At 43.4% G+C, this 26,904-nt stretch overlaps 1 protein-coding gene across 6 annotated transcripts; it reads left to right on the top strand.

The window, feature by feature from the left end:
- The first annotated feature begins 227 nt into the window (after positions 1-227).
- On the top strand, positions 228-26,363 carry LOC147017445 (tumor protein D53 homolog). Of its 6 annotated transcripts, none has more exons than XM_085847105.1 (7): positions 228-386; positions 659-807; positions 9,213-9,314; positions 17,205-17,219; positions 17,994-18,035; positions 22,721-22,781; positions 25,598-26,363. In XM_085847105.1, exons 1-7 carry the CDS (start codon positions 342-344, stop codon positions 25,691-25,693), a joined length of 510 nt encoding a protein of 169 aa, XP_085703231.1. In that variant the 5' UTR covers positions 228-341; the 3' UTR covers positions 25,694-26,363. The 6 variants fall into 6 exon arrangements, with proteins under 6 accessions (XP_085703231.1, XP_085703229.1, XP_085703232.1 ...); XM_085847103.1 differs by lacking the exon at positions 25,598-26,363 and adding an exon at positions 23,014-23,300; XM_085847106.1 differs by lacking the exon at positions 17,205-17,219.
- Positions 26,364-26,904: the final 541 nt, after the last annotated feature.

Genomic DNA, 26,904 nt, shown 5'->3' with positions numbered 1-26,904 from the left:
TTGCTTTCTTCTCTGAAACCACACACAATTTCAATGAGACTTGAGCAAAACTTTTATCACCTATGGTGTACCAAAGTTTGTTAATGGCATGAAAAAAAAAATTCATAGCTATTTACTTTCTTCTCCTTTATATATTTTGTGGGTCATACATGCCTACCAGTGGTTCCTAGATATCCTATCCAGCCACTACCAGTGAGCGCCAAGGGGTATTTCCCCTATGTGTAAAATTTTTAAAGTGAGTTAGACACTGAAATTTCATTCCTCGTGTTATGTGAACAGGCTTATTGGACCCAGACAACTTGCATGAGGTGTCTGTGGATCCAGTTTCTCCACAGGATGCTATGACAGAGGCTGAGCAGGAAGAACTCAGGGAAGAATTGAATAAGGTGAGAATTCTTGGTTTTCTCAGTTTTACCATCAACTATCAAGATCTGTAATTAGAATCTTTCCTTTAACATTGGTCTTGCAGCTTGTACCCAGGTGCAGTCTTCTTTCAGTTTCATGGTCTTTGACCATTTGTTTTAATCTGGTTTCGTGCAGTCAGCCGTTTCATCCAAAGCTTCCAGATTATATTGATGTTAGGTTGTAACTTGCAGTACAGAAAGGATTGTTCTGTCCTTGGTCCTCTTCTCTGTCTTCTCTGTCTTCCTGGTTCCAGCTTGAAGAGGAGGTGGCCACTCTGCGCCAGGTTCTGGGAGCCAAGGAGCTGCACATAGCCGAGATAAAGCGCAAGCTGGGAGTGGGCCCTATTGGAGAACTCCGGCAAAACTTGACCAAGGGTTGGCAGGATATGCAGTCTACCAATGCGTATGTACTGAACTTGAACTTCAACTTGGACTTGGAATTGGAGTGAGGGATATAAAGTGTGGTTTTGAGGTTTGACAAAAGGAGGTTGTTACAAAAAGAAGGCTGCCACAATTGCATTTATTATTATTATTATTATTATTTTTTTTTTTAACTGTACAATTTGGGTTAACTATACAGGGTGGCCTGGAAGTCGCTTTACCCCTACTAAGTTCCTCGCATCAACCTTCCTTTCCTGCTGTGGTATGCGGCAACACTGACTCGTGAGGATGATGGCGTGCATACAGATAGCATGACTGATAATAATTGTAAGTGTAGCACTGCACAATAAAACCTATGTGTTGATGGTGTTTAATAACAAATGCTTTACTTTGGGAGGGTAAACTGACATTCAGGCCACACTGTAGCATGTAGCATGTTTGTGAATGTGTTTTATTAAGTGTTTATTTGTGTGAATGTGTTTATTTTATTATTAAGCAACCTTCCATAATTTTTATGCGACAAGTATGGGTTATGGTATGGTGGAGTGTTTTATTAGATGACAGAGTCATACAACAACAATCACGTGATGGTTGGGCTTGAAGCACCACTTGCTAAAGCCGTGATATCATCCTGAATGGTGAACTATTTATGAAAAGTCTGCTATCAATACGGCACTTTCAAAATGATGTAATCGACCCCAAAATGCTCAGTGCACATGTGCACAAACCCCAAGAAACTGGCTTGTTTGGGGCAAAATAAAATTTGTGTCTGGGATAAGGAATTTTACTTGGAATGGCTCACCAAACTTCTGAATGATGCTTGGAAAAGTACCTGAGAAAGGATTGTGCCTCTGCACAACAAACGACTTTGAGAACTCAGCTCGCTGAACGGGAACCTACTTGTACTGCAAACTGCCGATCATGTGGGCCGGTGGAAGGCTTGAGTGGAGGGACGTGTTGCATAAACCCCGATCAAATCGCCATTAGTGAATGGACTATGTATCTGGATTCGGTTATTCTGAACACTGATGGGAGGGACATATCTGGAGGCTTGTGCATGTCCAGGGTAAGGTTAAAATTATGACACTAGTATTTATTATTAATCATGTTGGGATTGGTGGGAGGGTGGTGATGAATGGTGAATTGGGAGCTGTATGGGCAGTGGGGGCATTATAAATGTATAGTTTTTGGTTCTGAGGCTGCAAGAGGAATTGCACTTTGCATCTATTGCTGAAGTGTGTTTGTGTGTTTGTGTGTTTGTGTGTTTGTGTGCTTGTGCTTGTGCTTGTGTTTATGTGTTCTAAAACAGCCGTCATAGCTCATTTTATGACGGACAGTTGTCGTTCATTCGGGTTTAACAACCCACCCCTGAGTTGTGATCTGATCTTAGAAAGGGTACCCTGTCGCTGTCGGGTAGCTGACACAATCACCCTCCGGGTAATGTGCTAGTCAAGTTAAAAACCCCAAGCCTCTTAGAGAAACAAAAACAGTCGTGAAATTTTTTTACGCAATGACAATATTGTGAAGAAGATGCCCTGCAGCACTCAATGGTCTGTCAGATGGTTGTGAAATGGTCATTGGCGAGACGGCTAACTGCTCGTACTTGCATAATGTATCTGAACCCTTGAATTGGCTGACCTTTTGGTGGCCATTGGACAATGATCACATTAATGCTGATGTTGCCATCCTTGGCAAATTGCTGCATGATACTTGAGTCTATGAGGAAGCAGTTTCTGTTGAGAATTGCCATTGCAATGCCTTCTTGAACAAAGTTCGGCATGGCATCCCAGGTGAGACGATGGTGATAACTGATTAGATTGAAGTAGGAGGTGAAGCCCTTGGTCTGTTGGCATGTCCCAATGAGTAGCACGAATACGAAAAACTGCTCATGGCCATCATTTCTCTTGCTTCTGTAGGACGAGCAAGAAATGGAAGCCATGGCATGATAATATCATGACCCAGATTGCGTTGCCATAAAAGTCAATATCAGTTTCCCGCAACTGTACATACTCGCCACAGACTTGTGCTCATCTCGCAGGTGTGGCGTCGCATTCTCTGGCCTACACTTCCACCTGGAAAAGGGCAAGGGTACAGGTGGAACACACACAGGCCTTCGTGCTCTGTCCGGCTTGTTGATGTGTGGAAGCCTCACTTCATAGCCCGACAAGGCATACGTTCATGAAAAGAGCAAGGTTACCACGACTCTTTCCATAATCAGGTTATGGATGTTGCTCAGTGGGCATCTGCCTGGAAGGTGGGGCAGATGTGTAGCTTTGGGTTGCATGTGCTGAAAACTAGGTGGCCAGCACTGCACTGTCAGATGGGTAGCAGTACGTGATCAAAACACACAGGTCACTCAAACAGGCTGGTCAGGTGGTTGTTGGCATACAGGAAGGTGAGTGTAGGGACATGCTGGGGGTGACTTAGACATGCCATTGAACAGCGCTACACCATTCTGCTCACTCGATTCTCATTTTGGCAAAAGACGTGGAGGGATCTTGAACGTCCACCAATGACAAGTGCTGGCAAACGGGTCCATTTATTGGAAATGCCTTGCTCTTGTCAAGTAGGAAAGTCCTCCTTCAAATGACTCACTGATTGGGAGACGGAGAAAGAGACAGAGACGGAGAGTTTTACTTTTACAGATACTTGTACATAAAACTATACATACATATCTGATGCTGGAATGTACTAACAGTAAATGGTATGAACCCGACACATCTCAATCAAGGATTTTTCTTGTATTTCCTATATGTCTGCGAGTCCGATTTGCATTCAGAAACACACCAATTATGGTTAACCACCTTGAAATTGCCACTCTTTCGTTTAAATGCTGAAAATTATGTTTAAAAATTTCATTTACACATTTCATGCTAGCATTGGCAGGTTAAAAGTACCTGATGAGCCAAACAAAATCATTGTCAATACACAGTGTGTACGCAAAAGGCCTCATTTGGTGTTTGTACGCCATTTTGAAAGTTGTGGCATGGAATAACAAGAGTTGTAAGTAAATTTGGGTCCACTGAAAGCAGAATTGTAAGACATTGTTGATGAATATATAATGTTGCATGGGGTGAGGGTGTTCCAAAGCTTGATCGTTGTAGCATCGACTGTGTGATTCGCGTAGTGTAGATTTACTCTTGTAAACAGGGAAAATGTAATTCAGTTGTCTTTTAAAACTTGATGCTGAGTCGGCAGCTTATGTCATTTATATATACGCTGTGTAGTGTAAAACTTATTGTTTGAAAGGTGAGGCCAGGTGGAGGGTTTGTGAAAATGGCACAAAGAATGGCGTTGTGTGTTAGCTCTCGTATGAGCCTCGACAAGGTATAGAAAAAATAAATAAATAAGCATTCTTGGGCCATTATGAAATGTCGGCATGTGTGCATCGGCCATGGTGGCAAGATGTGCTGTAGAAGCCCGAAAGGGGTTGAATACTTTTTATGGTACCACCCACACCGGCGAGACCAAGATAAAACCCACACCAAACGCACTGAATTATATATATATATAGAATGATAAAGAAGTATAAAAGTACAATTTCCAGAACGGTCAGAATTTCACATTCCGAGAGTTCGACATGGCATTGGGAGATGTTGAACGCAAAATGTCATTTATCGCATTGCAATTGTTCCCAGTGTTTTCTTTTTAACTTTTGGACTTTTGGAGCGGAAGAACAGTGAAATTTATTCAACCGGAAAGAAACAGAAGGTTTGACCACACGAGGTGGTTGATCATGTATTGCTAACCAAGGATCAGGATTGCTGCCGGTTCGTAGCCTGTACCTTAGGCAGACAGGTGACATTTCCGTGTCACCAAAATTGGATTTATTCAACCCGAGAGCGACAGGGAAACTAATCATACCATGACATGGGCTTGGGATCATAGTTGACCAAAAGGTAGTTGACAGCAATTCTAACCTGTACGTTTTCCAGGACAGCAATTTTTTATGGGGTCACGTGACCGCATTTATTCAACTTCACCCTGTACCCTTCACCCGAAATTTCACCCTGTACTTTGACAGTAACCTTTGACCTTGACCCAGGTACAATATACCAACGCTATTCAACTCAAATGCGACAAGCATCGAACTTAGTTAAACATGATCTAAGGATATTGCCAAACACCAAAATACCAATGACAGCAGTCTTTTCATGTACTTTGACCCTGGCAACATCCTTCGACATTGAACCCGTAATAATTCCAAATTTAATTTAATGCCAAATTTAACCAATGCCTCGACATAAAATAATCTTAAACCACGCCAGCAAACTAAGGCCCGGTTTCTCAAAGCAATAAGACGCGTCTTACTGCTTCGAGAAACCGGGCCTAAAGCTTCACTTCCCATAGCACGAACGTCAGTTCTTCTTTCTTCGTCATCGTCCAAGTGGCATAAAAGATCCATACAATTGATCAGTATTGGTATTATGACGAGAAGTATTCGTCATTGATATTTTCGTATTTGGCAATAACCATAGATTATATGAACCAAGTCTCATGCTTGTCGCTCTCGGGTTGAATAAATGTGGTCACGTGACCCCATAAAAATTGCTGTCCTGGAAAACGTACAGGTTAGAATTGCTGTCAACTGTGATCCCTACCCCATGTCATGGTATGACTAGTTTCCCTGTCACTCTCGGGTTGAAGAAATCCAATTTTGGTGACATGGAAATGTCACCTGTTGGCCTAAGGTACAGGCTACGAACCGGCAGCAATACATGATCAACCACCTTGTGTGGTCAAACCTGTCTCTTTCCGGTTGAATTAATTTCGCTGGCGCTCAGAATATTTGTAATGATGATTTTTATTTCAAATGCCTCCTGTTCCTCTTTTGCTCCAATAGGTTCATTTGATCATGTGCTTGTGAGAGTCGACACCTCTCTGTGATTGTCAAACAGCTTCCTCGGTGCTGTAGAGTCTGGCAGTTCACCTAAGCTGACTGACAGGGACTGCAAGCTGCCCTCTCATGCCAAGACTGGGCCTTCATTTCCATCTCTCCTGATATTAATTAAGCCTGTGAATCCTTCCACACAAGCTTGCTTTCCATTCTGTATCGATTTATATCATCTCCTCTGTGGTTTTCTTACCTATATCCTCTCACCTCTGGTACACACAATCCTGCGGTGAGACGGTTGCCTTCAAACAACAAGCGTTCTCCTCCTGGAAGGCAAATCTTACCGAAGGCAACCTCAGATCATTCCACATAGCCCGAACCAAGTCTGTGTCCACCCTCAGGAAACCGAGAGCACACCATCTCCTATCTCTCTACTAATTATTCCACCCTCTGCTGTATCATTTCTCATCCTTCAGAGACAGACAGACAGACACAGGCAGAAACCTCTTCTATGATAGAATCAGGAGCTTGTCCAACACTTGTTATGTATTTGATCTTCAACAAATCTCAGATATTCGCCATGTCTCTCTGAAAGAACCATCTGGAAAAAAAACCTCAAACTTTTTGTTAGCTTTGTCGCACAAACTTTTGTCTCACATCAACCATGATATTTCTTGGCAGACCACATATTATCCAAGATGGCCTCAAAAGTCAGCTGCCGAATGGGCATCCTTCATCGTGCAAGTCTTTCCTTGCCCAGTTTGAACTTTTGACAACCTCCAAGGCCTTCATTCACAGCTTGATGGAGTACTGTTCTCCCTTTTGGGATTGCCCTTGCCCTTATTGATGTTGCAGAAAGCAAGGCCCTCAATCATTCGAATATCCTGCCTCAAAGCTGAGTGTCTTGGCCTGTTACTTTCACATCACAGGCAGGTTGGTGGGCTCTATTTTACCACCTCCTTCTTTATATTGCCCCCTCCCTCTGCCCTCTCTTGGCTCTGTCCCGCCTAGGTTTCTGCAGGACGCACAGTATACCTGTAACCTCTTTTATTGTTAAACTGAAAAGTCCAGGCTCACTGCTCACCACCACTCCTGTGTTTTTTTCTGTCTGTCTGTCTCTCTGTCCCATTCTTCCTTCGATGCCTTCAAAATAGCTGTTCAAGCCGCTGTCACACCTTGACGATTTAGCCAGCGTATGCCGATGTATGAAAAATTTGTCTAAAACGCTGGTACACGTCGAATACGTTATGGGTAAGTTTTGTATACGTTAAGAGCATGCAAGCATACGTCGTCGTGCACCGAGCTCGTCGACAAATTTTAACATGCTAAAATTTTTTTGACATGCCAGCGTATGACTCGCACGTTCCGCATACGCTGGCCATAAGTTGTAGGCACGTTACGCGATCGTTGACACACGTCGACACACGTTACTCATAAGTGGAAACGTGTCGAGGTAATGTTTAGCATACCCGAAACTTATTTCTAACCTACGAGTAACGTGTTGTAGGCACGTTACGCGATCGTTGAAACACGTCGACACACGTTACTTGTAAGTTACTCATAAGTCGAAACACGTCGATGTAATGTTTAGCGTCAGTGTTCCAGACTCCATGGTTTTTTTTTTTTCTTCTTCTTTGGCATGACTATGATGTTGACACTTCGATTTCTAGTGCGGTTATAATGTAATTAATAGGCTAACGCTCAACGATTTAAATCATAACCTCACTAGAAATCCAAGTGTCAACATCACCGTCATGCCAAAGAAAGAAGGAAAGAAAGAAAAAAAAAAAAACATGGAGTCTGGAACACTGACGGGTTCCTCCTGTGTGAACCCCATTTTTATATACCAATTCCCCTAAACGCTGCCAATACACCATTATACGGTAACTGTAAGTTAGTAACACGTTCAGTAAGCTCTGTGGTCGTCCGGAAGACGTCAAATGCATCTACATACGTCAATATGCATTGGAGATACGTTGCTCATAGGTTAGAAATAAGTTTCGGGTACGCTAAACATTACCTTGACGTGTGTCAACGATCGCATAACGTGCCTACAACCTATGGCCAGCGTATGCGGAACGTGTGCGTCATACGCTGGCATAAGTCGAAAAAAATTTGAGCATGCTTAAAATTTGTCGACGTGCTCGGCGTACTACGACGTATGCCAGCGTACTTCAGCGTGCTCTTAACGTTTACAAAACTTACCCATAACATATTCGACGTGTGCCAGCATATTCGGCAAATTTTTCATACGCTGGCTAAAACGTCAAGGTGTGACAGGGCCTTGACACTTCGATGTCTCGTGCGATTATGATTTGAATCGTCGAGCGGCAGTCTTTTAATAGGCTACGCCACGTGATCGTCGGCGATACGCTGCTGCACGCTATGCATACGTTAGACTATCGTTGGGCATAGGTTGTGAACGCCAACAACACGCTAAGCATTCATTGGTATATGTTATCTATATGTTATCGAAACGTTCTGTGTACGTTACTAATACGTTATGCATACGTCCAACTTGTTATGAATACGCCAAAAACTGAAAAAAAACATCAATAGTTCAGCGTACGCCAACGTTTTACATACATTTTGATACGTTGCCATACACTGGCTAAAACGTCAAGGTGTGACAGCGGCTTCACCACTACCTCAGGTGGAATGTATCCCCCATCCATACTCATGATCTCTTCTACCTCAAATTACCCCTTTTTCAGGTTATTTTGATTTCTCATCTCTTTGTTTGTTCATCGTTGGTTGGTTTGCTCCTTTGCTGTCATCCCGCCTTTCCCTTCCTCCTCTTGTCGTTTCCTTCAGCTTGTGTGTAGCTTGTTCACCCCATGTGTCTTTGTCCTCACCTCACCTCACCTCACTTTCACCTCTGCTCTGCTGTTGGTGTTCCCCCTTTCCTTTTGTTCCCTTCAATTCTGCTCTTGCTCTTCCACGAGCTTCGATCATGTATACCAAAAAAAATAAAAATAAACAATCTGTTTCTTTTACCGACTCTGAACCCTATACGTCCCCTATCTTACCTTGTCTTTTACCTGTCCATTTTAATCTCCAACAAATTACCCCACACTAATCCCTGAATGGGAAGACTGTTTTACAGTGGTGTGATGGTAAACGTGTACTTCAAGTAATGCTTCCTTTCCTCCCATCCATAAGGACTGGCTCTTTGCTCATAGAATATAATACGAGTTCCCTGACGAGGAATCTAAATGCAGGAAGAGGCCATTCAGCCTATCAAGCCTGTGTAATAATTGCCAACCTGCAGTTGTTTGTCTGTGCTCTATCCTTTTTAAATGCTGAGCATCAAGCAAGGAAGCAGCACATACAATTTTTAGTCTGTAGTATGACTTGGGCATGGATTGAATCACTGACCTCCCAGACTGAGGGGATGCTCCAGTCATTAAGGCATCGAGAATTGTGATCAACATTGGGAGAATGACGGATACCCTGGGATAGATACGGAACGCGGTGAAATTATAATACGCAAAGTGGTGAGAGGCTAGGAAATGGACAGATAGACAGACCCTTATTTATTATTATGCATGCATGAGGTGGTGCAGCCCATACTTTCGCTCCTCTCGCAACAGTTACAAGAAGACCCAGGAAACGCTATCCCAGGCCGGCCAGAAAACGACTGCTGCCCTCGGTACTGTCAGTTCTGCCATCTCTCGCAAACTTGGGGACATGAAGTGAGTCTTTAAATATATATATATATTTTTTTCCCCTTTCCACAGTTACTGCTCTATCAAGGTCTTCACCAAGATTTTATTTTGTTACTCCTTGCTTAATATTTGGTACAGTATTTGATTTGCTCCTTGGTATTCCATCTATGTAATGTGATGATATTTGTGTGGGGTTTTGGCTGAAAAAAGTTTTGGTTTTGTTTTGGATAACTTGGGAGTTGACGTCAATTGTTGGTAAAATGTAACGATATCTTGTGGGATAGTTACTTTAAATTTACTCGTTTTCTGGATGAGGACTTGCGGAAGGCATATATAACTTTGTCAAAATCATGAGGTTTCATTGTACATGCTCGACTCAGGAAAGCCAAAACGCAACATACCCGATGTGGAAACCCTTTCACTCAGGCTATCATGCTGCATCGTCATGCTGAGGTTATTTTAAAATTTCATGAGATTAATTGCATGCACTGAAGAAAAAGTTGGAAAACAGATGTCAAACCTCGGTCAGCCGGAGTGAAGGAAATCAACACCATTTGCTTTGCAGCAGCATTGATCATTCAAGAAAAAGTGACAGGCAAACATCGCCATGAGAAAAATAAACCAGGCCCTGCAGACAAAGATCATGTACCACCATGGAAACGGAGATGGATGAAACGGAGAGAACAACTGAGAAAGGAAACGGGACTAATGCAGCAGTTTATACATGAAAATCGAAGCCCAAAGCTATTAGAGAATCCCCCAAAAATTGTGTATATGTATGTATGTATGTGTATATATATATATATATATATATATATATATATATATATATATATATATATATATATACATATATATATATATATATATATATATATATATATATATATATATATATATATATATATATATATACACATATATATATATATATATATATATATATATATATATATATACACATACATATATATATATATATATATATATATATATATATATATATATATACACATATATATATATATATATATATATATATATATATATACATATATATATATATATATATATATATATATATATATATATATATATATATATATATATATATATATATATACACATATATATATATATATATATATATATATATATATATATACACATATATATATATATATATATATATATATATATATATATATATATATACACATATATACGCACACGCACACGCACACGCACACACACACATCTGAGGCTAAAGACTTAGAGGTAAAGGTTGATCTACAGTTTTGTAAAACTTCGTGTCCAAAGTTCTCGTCTTGTGCAAAAACAAACTCAAAATAGAAATGCAAACAAGGAAGATTAAAAAATATATATTATGATGAAGTTGACAAAGGGAGAAAACAAAACCAGTTGTTTGAAAACAACCCGAAGATCTTCTGCTGTGAACCAAGTAAACAAAAGCAAGATGTAACAAGGTTCCCCTACAAGATAGCCTACAAGGTTATCCAACAAATGTGGACAACATAAAAATCGACCAAGATACAACAATGCAGGTTCTGGACAATGAAGCAATGAATGAAATACCCTGGAGTTGAAGAGGGCCACAAAATATATCACAAACAAATTTTCTGCAAAACAATTGCCAAAGAATACTTGTGTAGAACGAGGCTAATCCTGAAAACATACCTTACTCCAAGAAACAAATTCAGACACAAACCAACTAGCAATGCCAGCATTCCAATACAGCTGTGAATAATAAACTATCAACAAACTAGATATCAAAATGAGGAAACTCCTCACCATCCACAAAATGTCCCACAAAAACCAATGCATCCCGGGAATGTACCTGCCGAGACGAGGTAGTGGCCTGATGGAACTCAACCAAGTGCATAAAATGGCACCTGTCAGGACTGGCTAAATACCTGAAAAATTCAACACAGCTGCAGAATCACCTTTGTTTGCAAACACGGAAGACAAAAAGCCAGAGAAGGCATCCCTAACCCACCTCGCAAAAAGTTTCCAAAGACGAGTGCAAATGGACGATGTCTCGCATAAAACCGAAACGGCAACGAATACAGCGCCAATTGGAGCAAAAAAAAGCGAACGAAAAATATAAAGCAAAATATCAACAGATATTTACCGACATCTGGGAGAATGACAAAAGAGCAGGAAGATATAAAAAAAATAAAAACCTTGACATTGGGCAGAGACTAAGAAGGCTCATTGGAATGGTGAAATAGGTCAGCTCAACTGGGATGGAGAACGAATCATTATTAATGCCAAAAACAAGAGAGGACACTACACGAATGGTTCTAAGAAAATGGCAGGACTGAGTCAGACAGTGCAGGTTCTGCAAGGTAGAAACAAAGTACGAGCCACCTCCTATTGAGATGCAAAAAACTCATGTCCGAACAGCTGTACACACGGAGGCACAACAGGGTTTGTGGAGTAATCCACTGACACATCTGCAAAAAGTTCAATATCCCAGTCCCAGAAAACTAATGGAAACATGAACCAAAAGTGATAATTGAGAACAAGTAACGCTCACGTACGACCTGATGATCCCATTGAGCGTGAACATATAAAACAAAGCATTGCGACCGGATGTAGTGCTTCGGAATAAAAAAGAAAAAACAGCATTGCTAATTGAGGTGTCAGTTCAGTGATTTTTGGCCGAAACAATGCAGAAATAAAGAAAATGACCAAATATCAGTTCCTCACAAATGAAGTCAAAAGATCCTGGTATCTGAATAGTGCCAAAATTGTACCATTTATCATTGGAACTGTGCTGTATCACGTGATTGGGTTTTCGTATATCATGCATCGCCCGCTAGGGGTGGCAGGAATGTACTTCCGGACGAGCAATAAAGCGGAGTTGATGCTGGCACGCTTGCTTCTCGTGTTCCACTGCACCTCGTACACTCTAGTTGGCGATGAGGATGATTGAAAACGGACATGTGCCCGTTTTCGGCGGAGACGACTTCGAATTATTTTCGGAGCAATTGGGATGCTATTTCCACGCGAACGATGTGGTCGACGAGAGCAAACAGAAGTCGATCTTGCTCGCTTCGCTTTCGGCAGAGCATTATCGACTACTGAGTGATTTGGTGGCGCCGAACAAGCCCCGTGATGACGGGCTATTGTTTCGGGACGTTGCGGAGAAGATGAAAGCACACATGGCGCCGGAGAAGTCATTACAACTCGCTCGATACCAGTTCGATCGCCTCTCGAAAGGGGCAGAGGAACGCGTCGCTGATTTCGTGGCGCGGATTAAGCATTCTTCCGTGGCCTGCAAGTTCACGGCGGGGGAGCGGCCAGCGCGGCTCAGAGATCGTTTTATCGCTGGTTTACAAGATGCGAAGATGGTTTCGGCAGTTCTACAGCTGAAGGGTGAAGCCATTACATTCGACTCGGCGGTCAGCACGGCTACAGCGGTCGAGCAGACTCGCGGGGATGTTCGAGCCATCACCGGCCACGCGGGGTCGCGAGATGCCCGGGACGCACGCACGACCTTCGGTGCGGGTCGGACGTCACCGCGCGGCTACACGTGCGGCGAGGTGACCCCGCGGACGTGTTTGGGATGCGGAGGTCGACACCTGTGCCGTGCGTGCCCGTATAAAGGCACCGTGTGTTTGAATTGTCACAAGGTGGGTCATCTGAAGCGTGTGTGCCGTGGGGCGCCGGCCACCGTTAGGGTCATGGAAGGCGATGTGCGAGGCGACCCGGGGCGGAACCGGCGGCCGTTGATGGCCTGTTTTCAATTGGCCCGGCGGCGGTGCGCCCGATGACAGTGGAAGTCGAAGTGAACAAAACGCCGATCACGTTCCAGGTCGATACGGGAGCGGCTGTGTCTATCATCGGTGAACAGACTGCGCGTAGACTCAACGGCCTGAAGCTTATCAGGTCCAACCTCACACTGTTCACGTACACCCGCGAGAAGATAACACCAGTCGGGATGGCAGACGTGTCTGTGCGGTACCAAGGCCAGGTTGCCATGCTTCGGGTGTACGTCGTGCGGGGGATGGGACCGTCTCTCCTCGGCTGAGATTGGCTGGCCCGTATCAGGCTAGACTGGGTCGCAGTTCACCTTGTGCAACCCGTGCCGAGCCGGTGGGAGGATCAGTTGGAGAAGATTCTTCAAAGACATCAAGGTTTGTTTTGCGACGACCTTGGGAAACTCAAGGGCATGGAGGCAAAACTCTTCCTGAAGGAGGGGGTGGTTCCTCGTTTTTGTAAACCACGTCCGGTGCCGTATGCCCTGCGGGACAAGGTCAAGGGTGAACTGGATAGGCTGGAGGCCTGTGGAGTGATCAAACGGGTGTCGTACTCAGATTGGGCCACCCCGGTTGTCACGGTGCTGAAACGGAATGGAGACGTCCGATTGTGCGGGGACTTCAAATCTACGGTTCACCCGGGGCTCAGCGTGGAGCAATATCCACTGCCGTCAATCGATGAAATATATGCGCGATTGGCGGGGAGTCAATACTTCACGAAGCTAGACCTGCGTGATGCATATTTTCACCTGCCGATGGATCCGGGAGTAGCGAGCTTTTGACAATTAACACGTGTCAAGGACTCTATCAATATACCCGACTCTGTTTTGGGATTGCTTCGGCCCCAGCCTTGTGGCAGAAAGCCATGGATCAGGTTTGCATTGGCCTGCCCGCTCAGACCTACCTGGACGATGTGCTCATTGCGGGGAAAACGGCGAACGAGCACCTTGCGAACGTTGCCCAAGTGCTGACAAAGCTAGAAGCGTGTGGCCTGCGCTTGAACAGAGACAAGTGCGCGTTCTTCAAGTAGCGTTTGGAATACCTCGGGCACATCATCACGCCGGAGGGGCTGTTGAAAGGTCCTCGGAAGGTGGAAGCGATTCAACACATGCCACCTCCTCGCGACAAGACGCAGCTGCGCTCGTTCATTGGTATGGCCCAGTATTACCAAAGGTTCATGCGAGGGCTCAGCTCACAACTTGCGCCGTTAACACGGTTGCTCAGGAAGGACGAGCGCTGGGCTTGGGGGCCTGCACACCAGGCGTCGTTCGACCGCGTCAAGCGGCTGCTCACAGAGGATACGGTCCTCGTGCACTACGAGCCTGCGCGTCCGCTCCTATTGGCATGCGACAGCTCTGCATATGGTATCGAGGCAGTGCTCTCCCACAGGATGGACGATGGTTCCGAGCGGCCTGTTTGTTTTGCATCCCGGACCCTGTCCACAGCAGAGCAGGGATATGCCCAGATCGAGTGCGAGGCTCTCAGCCTCGTCTGGGGTGTGCGGAGGTTTCATCAATACCTGCTGGGGCGGCATTTCACGTTGCAGACGGATCACAAACCGCTTCAATTCATCCTGAGACCCGAAGGCGGGGTGCCGGTGGTAGCGGCCGCGCGAATACAGCGGTGGTGTCTGTTTCTTGGTGCTTACGATTATGATATTCAGTTCCGAAGCATGCTAACTGCAACGGGCTCTCATGCTTGCCGTGTGCGGAGGGTCCAGCTGCGTCTGAGTTGGCCAACCGGGTCAATGTGTTCGCGATGGGCCAGGTCCAAAGCGGGTCGGTCACGGCCAGTCAGGTTGCGGTGGAATCGGCTCGTGATCCGGTGCTCGCCCGTGTCGTCCAGGCGATTTCTACGTGGAATTGGAGCGATCTGCCTTCGACACCGGCATTTCAACCTTTCACATCACGCGCATCGGAGCTGTCGTTGGTCCAACGGTGCGTTATGTGGGGAATGAGGACGGTGATTCCACCGAAGTTCAGGCAGCGGTGTTTGGAAGAACTGCATGTCAGTCACCTTGGCGTCGTGAAGACCAAGAGTCTTGCTCGTAGCCTGTTGTGGTGGCCGGGGTTGGACAAAGACATTGATAAGTTGGTTAAGCGTTGCGCCACGTGCCAAACAGATGCTGATAACCTGCGTCGAGCTTCGGGACTATGGCCTACCCCAGACAGAGCCTGGCAGAGGGTCCATGTAGATTTTGCAGGGCCGGTTAATGGCAAAATGTTTTTGATTGTGATCGATGCATTCTCTAAATGGCCGGAGGTTGTAGTAATGCAGCATACATCAGCATACATACCCGGTGATGTCGGGAAGGCTGGTCGGCCGGGGGCGGTTGTTATTGCGGATGGCGCGAGTCCGGCGAGGGTGTCACCTCGACCGAGCCGGGAGGCGTCTGAGCCTGGACTGTCTGGCGGCGCTGCCCGTCCGAGGCGGGTCAGGTTGCGGCCGTGGTACTTGGAGGATTATGAGTGTTGATGGGTTTCGGGGGGGTCATGTTATGATTGTCCTTTCATCATTTGACTTGTCATTTTACGAGGGGAGGAGTGTGCTGTATCACATGATTGGGTTTTCGTATATGATGCCTCGCCCGCTAGGGGTGGCAGGAATGTACTTCCGGACGCGCAATAAAGCGGAGTTGATGCTGACTCGCTTGCTTCTCGTGTTCCACTGCACCTCGTACACTCTAGGAACAACCAGAATGATGAAGAAACCTTAGAGATCCTAAAAACCATCCCTATGAATAGTAATACAAACTAACTGCAGTTGGAAGCTGTCCGGGGTTCAGTGACGATCCTCAAAAGAGAGCTCTCGGAACAAAACTGAGAACAGTGCAACTTCACTGCTTGGTCCATAAATCGTGACTCCACCTCCCCCCCTCCCCAACTTAGAGAAATAGAGGGTGGGTACTTTTAGACCTAGTAAGTCTCTGCTCCCTCTCTGGAAACCCATCCAGGTGTGGAGATAGTGGTTGACAACAGCAACTTGCTCTCCCTTGCTGTCTCTCCCACACGCACACTTGCAATCTTGTACGTGTTACACATGCACGCACAAACACAGGACTTGACTTCAGACACATGGCTGTCGACATTGAGGGGAAGGGAAAGTAAAGTCACTGAACACACTCGGTGCTGGAGGCTCCATCTTGCGGAAGTGCTTTTGCCTCCACACTGTAACTGAGGCATTTTTAAGGAAAAATCTCTTCCTCACCCCCCCCCCCCCAAAGAACCACCATTGGATATCAACCGATGGGTCTTGTCCATCCTCTGTCCTTTCATTCCCGAACATTAAGCAAGGAATCATCACATTGTGGTTTTTGGTATGGTTCTGGCAGGGTATAGGAATCGAACCGGCTACTTCGGACTCGGAGTAGATGCTCGAACCACAACGCAACTGTGTTTGGGAATTCGTTTCATTTATTTTCCAAGCACTCCACATTTAACATAATAGTCCAGATTTTGGAAGGGAAAATGTGAGTAGTTGCTGTAATGGTGCAAAAGATGGACATCTGATTTTGTTTTCTTGATAGTGAAAATCTGGGTTAGTATTACATACCAACAGGGTATTCTGTTGGGCTTTTTAAATATCCCTCCATTGTTTGATGCTCAACACATGATGTGCTTGCTGTGTTACCATCATTTTTATAGCATTGTCAAACTGATCCATGCTCCCATGCAGGTAAGGATTATTAAACTCTTTGCAACCCCCTCCCTTCCTGGATTCGCACATATACATCAACCTCATTCCTTTTCTTCGCTCAAACTCCTCGCATGCCTGATGAGAATTTCCTATCCCACAGCTGCTATATTCCCATTGGCCAACTCGCCAACATATTCCTTTGCAAACCTCGATCTCAAAGTGGTGCTCAGTAGGATGACTTTGACTTCGACTTTCCCAGTAAATGGATTTTTTTTTTCTTGCTACATGCCCCCACCCTCCATCCCCAAAGAAAATGTATTCCCTTGGGTGTAAGCTGAAGAAATGAATCGCTTTCTGCATGGAAAGAAAGCCTTTGTGTTGTCAGCTCTCACCCTTTTGTTAGGTTTCTTTCCTGATGCGAATGTGCTGTGCCCTTCCTGTTTCTCTCCTTTTCTATGTCTACTTACCTACTCACCTACTCGCGTGTTTGCTGCAGAACTCGCTCCATTAGGTACAGTGCATGCGTTACACGTAACACAGGTAGCATTACAATGAGGGAGGGAGGAAGTTGTGTGGGGGTGGGGGGGGTGTAAGAAAAAATGTATCAGTCTAATAACAAGCTGCTCCCTACTTCACTGTCATTTTGTTTTGTGATGTATAAGCGAATGTTGAACAGCCCATTTTTTGAGGAACTCCTTTCATGGCTTGACAAATTCCAAAAAGTCCTCAAGAGCTTCCGTTTGGTTTCTACGCAAGTCTGTGCAAAGGGACACTTTCGGTGATTATGCAACCAATCGACCAAATTCAACATTGACTTCCGTTCCAGTACATATTCAGTGGAAGGGTCTGCCTGTGATGCTAGTTTACAAATCGTCATTCCTTACCATGGCACCATTGTCATGCTGTGTGCTCCAATTCCTGGAGCCCACTCCAAATTCTCAAAATTTGGATGGCATCAAGCCAGTTTTTTTTTTTTTTTTCTCAAAGCTAGAGATGTAGTGTTTAATCCTCTGTGTCCCAAGCTTAGCACACTGGCACTTTCACCGACAGGTTCTCAGAGGCACGGAAGCCTGTCATGGTGTTGCAAAGAGCCTATAGGTACAAGAGCCTCAAAAAGGGATGTTATCAATCCAGCTTTGCTTATCTTCTGTGAATTTGTTTCACGACCTTTCATAACCATTATATAATCTGTTGTAGCAATTACTTGACTGTCATGACATATCTTTTATCTGTTCCTTGATCTACTAACCCGTTTGTTTCGTTCTTTCAAATGCTTCCGCTCCAGCTACGCATCGATGCGGCAGTCTATTAGCATGCCTGTCATGAGGTGAGGTGAACTTGTCTCTGACCTCTGAAAATTCATGCACCAATTGGTGATGTTGGAATGGCTTGTGCATTATGATAGCAAGGGCTTGTATCATTATTGGCGCTTTATGACCTGGTTGTCCCTCCCCACCCCCACTCCACCCCCAAACATAACATCAACCTTTTACATTTGAGTGGAGTGTTTCTAAAGATATCTACAATAAATCCAATGGAAAAATTAAGGTCGCTTGTGTGTGACAAGAATGTTTAAGATATCCAAATGCAACAGGAAAATGAAGTTCCCCATTATGTTGGTGATTGAGGCTTAATTGCAGTAATCTCCCCACACCCCTCTACCTTGTTTCATGCAATTTGAACAGAAATATGCAAGTTCGCATTAAAGTCTAGTCGTAAGGGTTGGTGTCTTTGCTATTTCCATCTGAGTGTGTACTGCAGCGCATTGTTGGGATCCCAGTATTAAATCCCATCTCATGTTAAGTGTGTGTGTGTGTGTGTGTGTGTGTGTGTGTGTGTGTGTGTGTGTGTGTGTGTGTGTGTGTGTGTGTGTGTGTGTGTGTGTGTGTGTGTGTGTGTGTGTGTGTGTGTGTGTGTGTGTGTGTGTATATATATATATATGTATATATATATATGTATATATATATATGTATATATATATATATATGTATATATATATATATATATATATATATATATATATATATATATATATATATATATATATATATATATATATATGTGTGTGTCGTCTCCTCATGCCTTTGTGATTGATGTAAAAGTACATTGATGTCCAGTATTGTCTTTTTCTTGCATGTGATACGTGTACAAGCTTTGGTCCCTTATTTTCTTGTCCCCCATGTATTTTGTGTACAAGCTCTTCCATCAGCCTGAGTGTGCAAGCTATACTATAAAAGGAGCTCTGTCTCTGTGTCTGTCTGTTCGGGTTAGCTCTAACTTGATGACAAATTAATGTATTTCAATGAAACCAACGACGGTAGATTTGGGACACTCCCAGGAAGGTTTGCAATGCAAAAAAAGGAAGGTTTGTATCTGAACACATGGCAAAACTGCAAACGCCAACTTGACATTGGTTATCCCTGCACGGAGGGCAGGATCTCCCAGGAATCTTTTTAAAATTATTATTTATTATCTTGCCCCATAAATTAGCCATTGCAACTATGTTGAGGAAACAAAGCCAAAATTGGAAGGAGTGCTTGAGATATGAGGAATCTGAGAAGACGAGACCTTAAAGTTTATTTCCTGGCAAAGCCTGTGCTCCGTATGTATCCCAGACAGTTTGATCAAAAGAAAGGGGAGAACGAGAATTTGTTTTTTTATTTATTTTGATGTCTCGCTTCGTGTATTGAATATTATTCGCAATTCATCATCCACAAACTGTGCTGAATATCCCATTAACACAACCCCCCCCCCCATTCCTGAGTATATAGCTCAGCCGGTAGCTACACACTGCCGAATCATAGTTTTTTTTTTTCTCTTTAACAACGTTTTTGAAATTTATTTATTTGTTGGTTTTATTTTTTAGCAGCTGCCCACTTTGATACAACACCCATTTGATACATCCCACTTGGTCTTCAGGGTATTTGAAGATTTAGAGATCTTGAGTCTTGGTTTTTCAAGGCTCTTCTGGGTCTTTCGGGGTTCTTGGTGTGTTTTGGGTCTTCAGAGTCCTTGGTCTTTTGGGTCCTTGGCGACTATGCACTAGTTCCTTGGGAACAGTCACCACATGACCATTTGTGTGGAGTCTCTTGGGTATTGGGGTCTTTTTGAGTCATCTGGGTCTTTTTGGCTCCTGGGTCTCTTGGTTCCTTGGACTTTTTGGTCTTAACCCTTTGAACCCTGAGCTCCTTGGACTTTTGGCTCCTCCGGGGGCTCTGGGGAAAAAATCTGGCCGCTCGGGTATATGGAAGTTTGAATAGTGGCTGGTAAAACGCCCGCCAGGGTTCAAAGGGTTAAGGGTCTTTGTGGTTTTTAAGGATCTTGGGGGTCTTAAAGGATCTTCAAAAGTCGAAGGGGGCCCAGCAGTCTAAAGTGTCAAAAGGTACATTACAATTGTATGTAATTACTGGACAGACTGCCACTGATTTGAAACTGTACAGAATTTATAGATGTATTGTATGGAGGCTGGAGAGGATAAATATTAAGGTTTCTTCTTCAAAATTTTTTAAACTGGCTGCCAGACCCTGTGACCGATCAAGTTGAAATTTTGAATGTGCATTCCCTTTGACGACTCGATCATACTTGTAAAGTTTTGCATCGACAAGATGCATAGTTTCAGACAAATAACGTTAAAAAAATTTTTTTCTTCAATCCAATATTGCTGCCAAACTACCTGACAGATCCCTTATTCACGAGCACCCTATACTCCACGTATATATTTGATCATATCTGCAAAGTTTCGCTTCTATCGGTGGAGTGGTTCCAAAGGAGATGTCCTTCAAAGGTTTTTGGTTTAATCCAATCTGACTGCCAGACCATGTGACCTATGACCTTGAAATTTGCAGCAAACCTTCCTCATGCCTTGTCGATCATTTTTGTGGAGTTTCACGTTGATCTCTAAAGTACTTCTGGAGAAATAAAAAGACTTTATTCCACCCAATTTTTCAAAAAATCAGAGCTGCCAAACCATATGACCTATGACGTCATTTTTTTTTCTCCAGTGAGCTGTTGTGGAGATGACGTTGAAGAAATTTCAAACTGATCGGATAAAGCGTTTTACTTGTCGAATTATGATGTCATCATGAAGGCACACATGACGTCACGGTTAACACCACTTATACCCCATGTGGAGTTCTGGATTATCAGCTATATTTCAATTTTTTCCAGAGAAAAAGGCGTCCAAAGTTTTTCGGTTTTTCAAAGGTGGCCCCCGTACCACATGACTTATGACGTCATAATTATCACTCAAAAATTATACATCAATAGACGCATACTATCGTTAAAATTGTGTAAGTTGTACCAACGGTTGCCGCAAAAGTCATACGGAAGAATAATAACAATCAGAACAAAAACAATAGGTTTCCCTGTCTGAGAAGACTGTGGAACCTAATTGGAGTTCTCTTACACGAACTTCGACGCAGGAGGAGGCAATTCGACACATCAAAGCCTGCCTAATGGTTGCTGACCGATGGCTGTTTGTCTGTGCTCTATCCTTTTTAAATACTGAGAATCAAGCAAGGAAGCAGCACATGCCATTAAAATATATATATATATATATATATATATATATATATATATATATATATATATATATATATATATATATATATATATATATATATTTCTTATGACTTGGCCAGGGTTCGAATCGTTGACCTCCTAGACTCTGAGAGGATTCTCTAATCCAGCTACTAAGAAAAACTAAATTAATCTAAAGATGGTGCTTTATCGATGCACATCATGAATTTTGAGTATAAGGAGTACTGATTAATTTCAATCTACCCTGACAGTTATATTCACAATGGCAATATGTCTGTCAATGTCTTATTAATTTTCATTACCATAGATGGACTGGCAGGATAGTTGAGAAGTATGCACACTCACCTCTGAGTTGTCCCATTTCGGTTTGAATCTCGGCCCAGCTACAAACTGTCATCCTGGTGCTTTGCAGGTATGGCAATTCATCGATGTGTGTGCCATCTCTCGGATGGTCATTACTGATGTCCCGTCTGCTTGCATTAGCTGGTGGATGTTGAAGATCCCAGTGTCCTTTGCGAATAGTTGGCAAGCTTTTGCCTGCACCCTGAACGAATTACAAATTGACTGCTTTCACCCACAGGGGGTACTGCATCAGCGGCGCAGCTGCACCCTCAGCAAATGATGCTATCGGTAGACATGTGTTGCACATGAAAGAAGAAGAAGAAGATTATCATAGACATGATTCACTAAATCCAAAATTGAATATGTGATGTGGTTTCCAGTCACCTCGGTTAATGACCATCCCAACTTGAACAATATGGCACCACAACCAGTTCAGTTTGACCTCAGTCCATAATCAGTTCAATATTTTTTTGCTCTTCCTGAACAGATTATTGATGGGATTTTCTGTTCAAAACACTTTCCGAAGATATCAACTTGAATATAGTTTTTAATCGCTCACACAAATCTGTTCACTCGGTAATCTTTTTTTTGACAACTATTTGGAATGGCAGGCAGATGATCACAGTCAGCCCTTCAACTATGCTTTTAAAAGGGACATATATATATATATATATATATATATATATATATATATATATATATATATATATATATATATATATATATATATATATATGTATATATGTATATATATAATCGATCATGTATGGAAATCTCAACTTAATGTCGGAATTATCGCTTCGTCTTGTGTGGTTTGGTAGAGAAGTAAGGTGGTGGTGTACGAGTTAGTTCGATGGCTGTTGACTAAGATGGTGGTAGAATGAGCATTGGCTAAATGACATTAAACAATGTGTTTTTGTTGTGACCATGAATATCTTTGGGGTCTATATTTTCCAAATGAAAAGGTCCATCATAACTATCTTTTTTTCATGTCCGGAGGTTCCAAGTTACCATTATTCACTTTCTATATTGTTTCCTTTAACCATTTTGTGTGTTGAACCACTTGGAATGTGTTTCTGCTTGAGGGTTGCCTCATTGTTTTGTTTGTTACTCTTTATGCTTGTTCTACAGAAATTCTCCAACTTTCAAGTCTTTTGAAGAACGAGTTGAAAATACCGTATATAACCTGAAGGTGAGCGGTTTGGTAAAATGATTTTGCTTTCATTGGAATGGAAGAACCAATGACATGTTATAATGGAAATCTATCATAGACGAGAACGGTTGTCTGTTTTCAGCAACCACTGCCTTTAATATCTGAGCCCAATATCAATGCCTAATAGAAGAGCCATTTCTATTATTCTGCCATCTTTGACAAATATAGCATCTGCATGTTATATTTATGCATATTTCTTTTTCTCCAATAGAGTCGATTCCAAATTTATATCTGTCATTCCGGTATGAGGCCAGCAGGGGGCGCTGCATCATGGACTCCGCTGTCCGGAGGGGAAATTGTGCTGGATTTTCCGCATTTGCATCGTTTCACTTCCTAAGCATATATTTAGGCACAGATGTAACACTTTGTCTTGGCCAAATAGATTCTATAAAGCTTGGAGTTTTAAGTGTGATCTCTATTTTGTAAAAAAAAAAATATATATTGGTGGGGTGGATGTATTCAGCATTTTGTTATTGTGTGTGTGTGTGTGTGTGTGTGTGTGTGTGTGTGTGTGTGTGTGTGTGTGTGTGTGTGTGTGTGTGTGTATGCTCAACCACAAAAAAAGGCTGTGAAAGAAGAAATAAACATTTAAATTGCATTGGTGATTGAAATGCTGTTTTGCTATTTTTCACCAAATTTATCTCAAAATTCACGTGTTTTGTAGGCCTTTCAGATCGCTGTACGAAATAACGTACTCTGAGTTTGCAAACCAACCCAAAAACTATGAAGAACCCACATGTTCCAGTGCTGTCAGCCATAGTAAATGTCTCTCTTGGTTGGCCATCTTTGTTGCACCCTGTCGTAAACATCCACTTGACTGTCTCGGCCGGCCAGCTTACACAGATGCTGCAACTCAACTGCACAAATGGCCAAGCAGATGCCAGTGCAACTGGTTTGCCTTGTCTGCATAACATGTATCAAAACAACCGTTCAAGAATCAAACTTCCTTTTTGCTGTTACACAACTTTGGTTTTAATATCACACAGATGTCAGCAAGCAAGAAAGCAACACCAATTGGTGAAATGCACACCACACTTAGCAATAATAAAGTCAAGTAAAATATCTGTAGGGGCACATAGAACGACAAACATAAAACTACAATGGCTTATTGAGTTCTTACTTATGCGGTAGTAGCTTTTGTTCGCAAAAGCTACTCTTGTTTGTGCGTCGAGCTGTGTTTCTCCTGAACCTGGCTGGTCATGGAGGTCATAGAGATGGTCTGCTGCAGCCTCATGTGAAGCTATCCCCACTTACTCGCATGCAATGGTAGTTACTGATGTTCAGGCATTCAAATGCCAACCTGCTTGGTGTTCCTGTGAACGCGCTCACTGCTACGAGACACTCCGTCGAGATCTTCAGGTCTGCCATACTCCTTGCACAGCAGCCGACGTGCTTTTTCTATTTCTCGTTTTTTTTTTTTTCACACGCTGATACTCCTTTCCTCTTTTTGTCATTCTCTTCTCTAAACCCTTCTCCGCGAGCTCAGCCACTTGCTTTTTGGGTGATGTGGAGTCTGCATCCAATCGTAGTAGGCAGCTGGCAAAGCCATGTGCAAAAGACCCCCTGACAGTTAATTGGCCACCTTCTTGACAAGATAAGACAAGACAAGGACAGACAAATGAAATGTATACATGAGGTGCTTCTACCCATATTCTTCCACCATAGCAGTCCATCATTAGATTTACAGTTCATAGGTTGACTTCTCGTATTGCCACACACGACACTTCTGCCTCCTACGTTAATTTTCCACCTCCCAATATTCTGATCCGTCTGTCTTGCCATGTGTGCCTGCTGCTCGTCGTCACTGCTTGTATTCCATCCCCATCCTCTCAGCTCCAGATGCCTTTGGCTTAATAGGACAATCCCTGCAGTGCACCTCTGTTCTTGCCTTCATGTGGCAAAGAACTTGCCTATCGTAGTGTGGCTATTCACAGTAAATGTCCCACTTGATTCGCCATCGCTTCTGCCTCCTATCTTAACAGCTCCAAATGCCTTTGGCTTCTCCAAAAAGAGAGTGCAAGCAATCATTTGTGACCGTTTGCTTGATCTTGGCTCCTTTGTTGATACCAGCAAACTGTGTAGTTCAACCCTCCTGCTTATACTTTGACAGGGTGGGAGATTCCACACTCAGGGTGGGTGGAGGTGGGTCAGGTGTGTTAAAGCGAATGGTGCACTCTTGAAGCTAGGATTGCTTTCACTTCTTCATTGGTTTGAGAAATGGTCATTGCCTCAAGAGATTTCCCTCCAAAATGGTGGTGGGACTGTCGCCTTCGTGTTTCATGGGCAGGGCGTTGCATCAGTGTTGTCCCTCGTTTGGACATTTATCTGGCTGTCCAATCGGTTGGCATTAGTTGGTGGTTGTTAGAGATCTGTGTCTTTGGATGAAGAGTATGTGACCAAACAGCACCCTGACTAAATTGCAATATCCTGCTCTAATGTTCAAGGACACGTGGTAGCACAGCCTCCTCCCTGAGATATAGTACTTGGGCCAGCAGCCACACTTGGAATGGAACTTGTTTGGTGTTGCCTTTTGGGCAGGTGAGTTGTGATGCTGGGATCCCAGGTTCAAATCTGATGCAGTTGTTCATTTATTTTGCTTCATAATGTCCTGGTAATTCATGAAAATTTTCAGTGATTTCTCGTAATTTCCATGTCATGCAATGTTGTATCTGTACAAGTTCTGTGAACCTTAGATCATTGTAAAGATGTAAAATGTGCAGACCGTTTAAGTTTTGCACTGTTCGCTGAAGCTGAAGGCGACAGCGTGTGACTGTTCGCCGTGTGTGGGCGTGCAGAGTAAAGTCGTTGCACCAAGTCCCACAGGGGGCACCTTCGAAGAGGTGCTGAATTCGACGGCAAATGCGAGCCGGGAGTCAGGCGGTGGAAACTGAGCACCAATTAGCCACACACCCTCCGGATCCACTTTCCACCTCTCACTGACTGTCCCTCCCTCTCTTCATTCGCTATCCATAGCATCTCCCTCCCTCCCTTCCCTACTCCATCACCTCCCCAAATCGGACATCCATCGCTGCACTCTGGCTTTTCCAGGCAATCTCGTTGTTTGGCTTTTTTAATACTCATGTTTCTCCGTGTGCTCACGGTGATTCTATTTCACTAGATGTGATGGAAGACACTCTTCGAAGCATTTTTATGGGAAAACGGTAAACGTGATTACATCCCATGGCCATCGTGCCCTCTGCAACCTTTGTAAGCCCCCTTGATTTTTTTTTTATTTTTATTTTTTTTTTTTAGGGCAAACTACGCTTCGTTGGTTCCCTCGTGCCGACGTTAACCATGACTGAGTCATCTCACTCTGATCATCATTTTCACGTTGACATGCTTGTTTTTGCAGAAGCTCGACATATACGACCGTGTCATTTTGATGGCGATGTTGTCCGCATGGGTTTTTGAACCTGACCCTTACCCATCCTTCATTGGTATAAATTGGCTCGTAATGTTACTGCAATGGAATCGATGGTTTGAAATGCTTCATCAAATCAAATGTTTGAAAATGTATTTTATTGTGAGATCTTTAATAATTAAAAAAACTACTGCAGAAAACGGTTTGCATGTTGTGTTGATTGATTTTTATATTGTGCTTTATTTGCTTGTTCTAATTATTTTATGATTGGAAGAACCTGTCAAGCATGAGATGAGGAAAACAAAACCTTGATTGCCGTTAAGAATGACTGATCCGTTTTGTGGTTCCCTCCGACTCCAGGTTCAAATCCTGCTCGGTGCATTCATTTGTCCTGCACCATCACCTGGACGGTTACCTTGTAATTTGCATGCACGCAGAGCCTTGAACCTGATGGGAAAGTAAAGATGAACCGTGTTCATTTAAATACGGGGTTCTTTGTGAGGAACTTCGACACAGGAGGAAGCCATTCGGACCATCAATCCCGTGCAGTGGTTGTTTGTCCGTGCATTATCCTGAAATACTGAGCGGTGAGCAAGGAAGCAGCATGTACCGTTTTTATATTTGGTATGACTCTACCGGGGTCAGATTCAAAACGACAACCTTTCAGACTCGGAGTGGACGCTCTAACCATTACACCACCAAATAATTTACACTCAGAAAATTTACTTGTTGATCTCCCGC

Source organism: Eptatretus burgeri, chromosome 11 (genome assembly GCF_056783735.1).
Source record: "Eptatretus burgeri isolate ZD-2024b chromosome 11, Ebu_testis_v1, whole genome shotgun sequence".
Taxonomy (NCBI): domain Eukaryota; kingdom Metazoa; phylum Chordata; class Myxini; order Myxiniformes; family Myxinidae; genus Eptatretus; species Eptatretus burgeri.
Note: the sequence above shows the minus strand (reverse complement) of the source record. Positions and strands in the feature narration are given on the sequence as shown.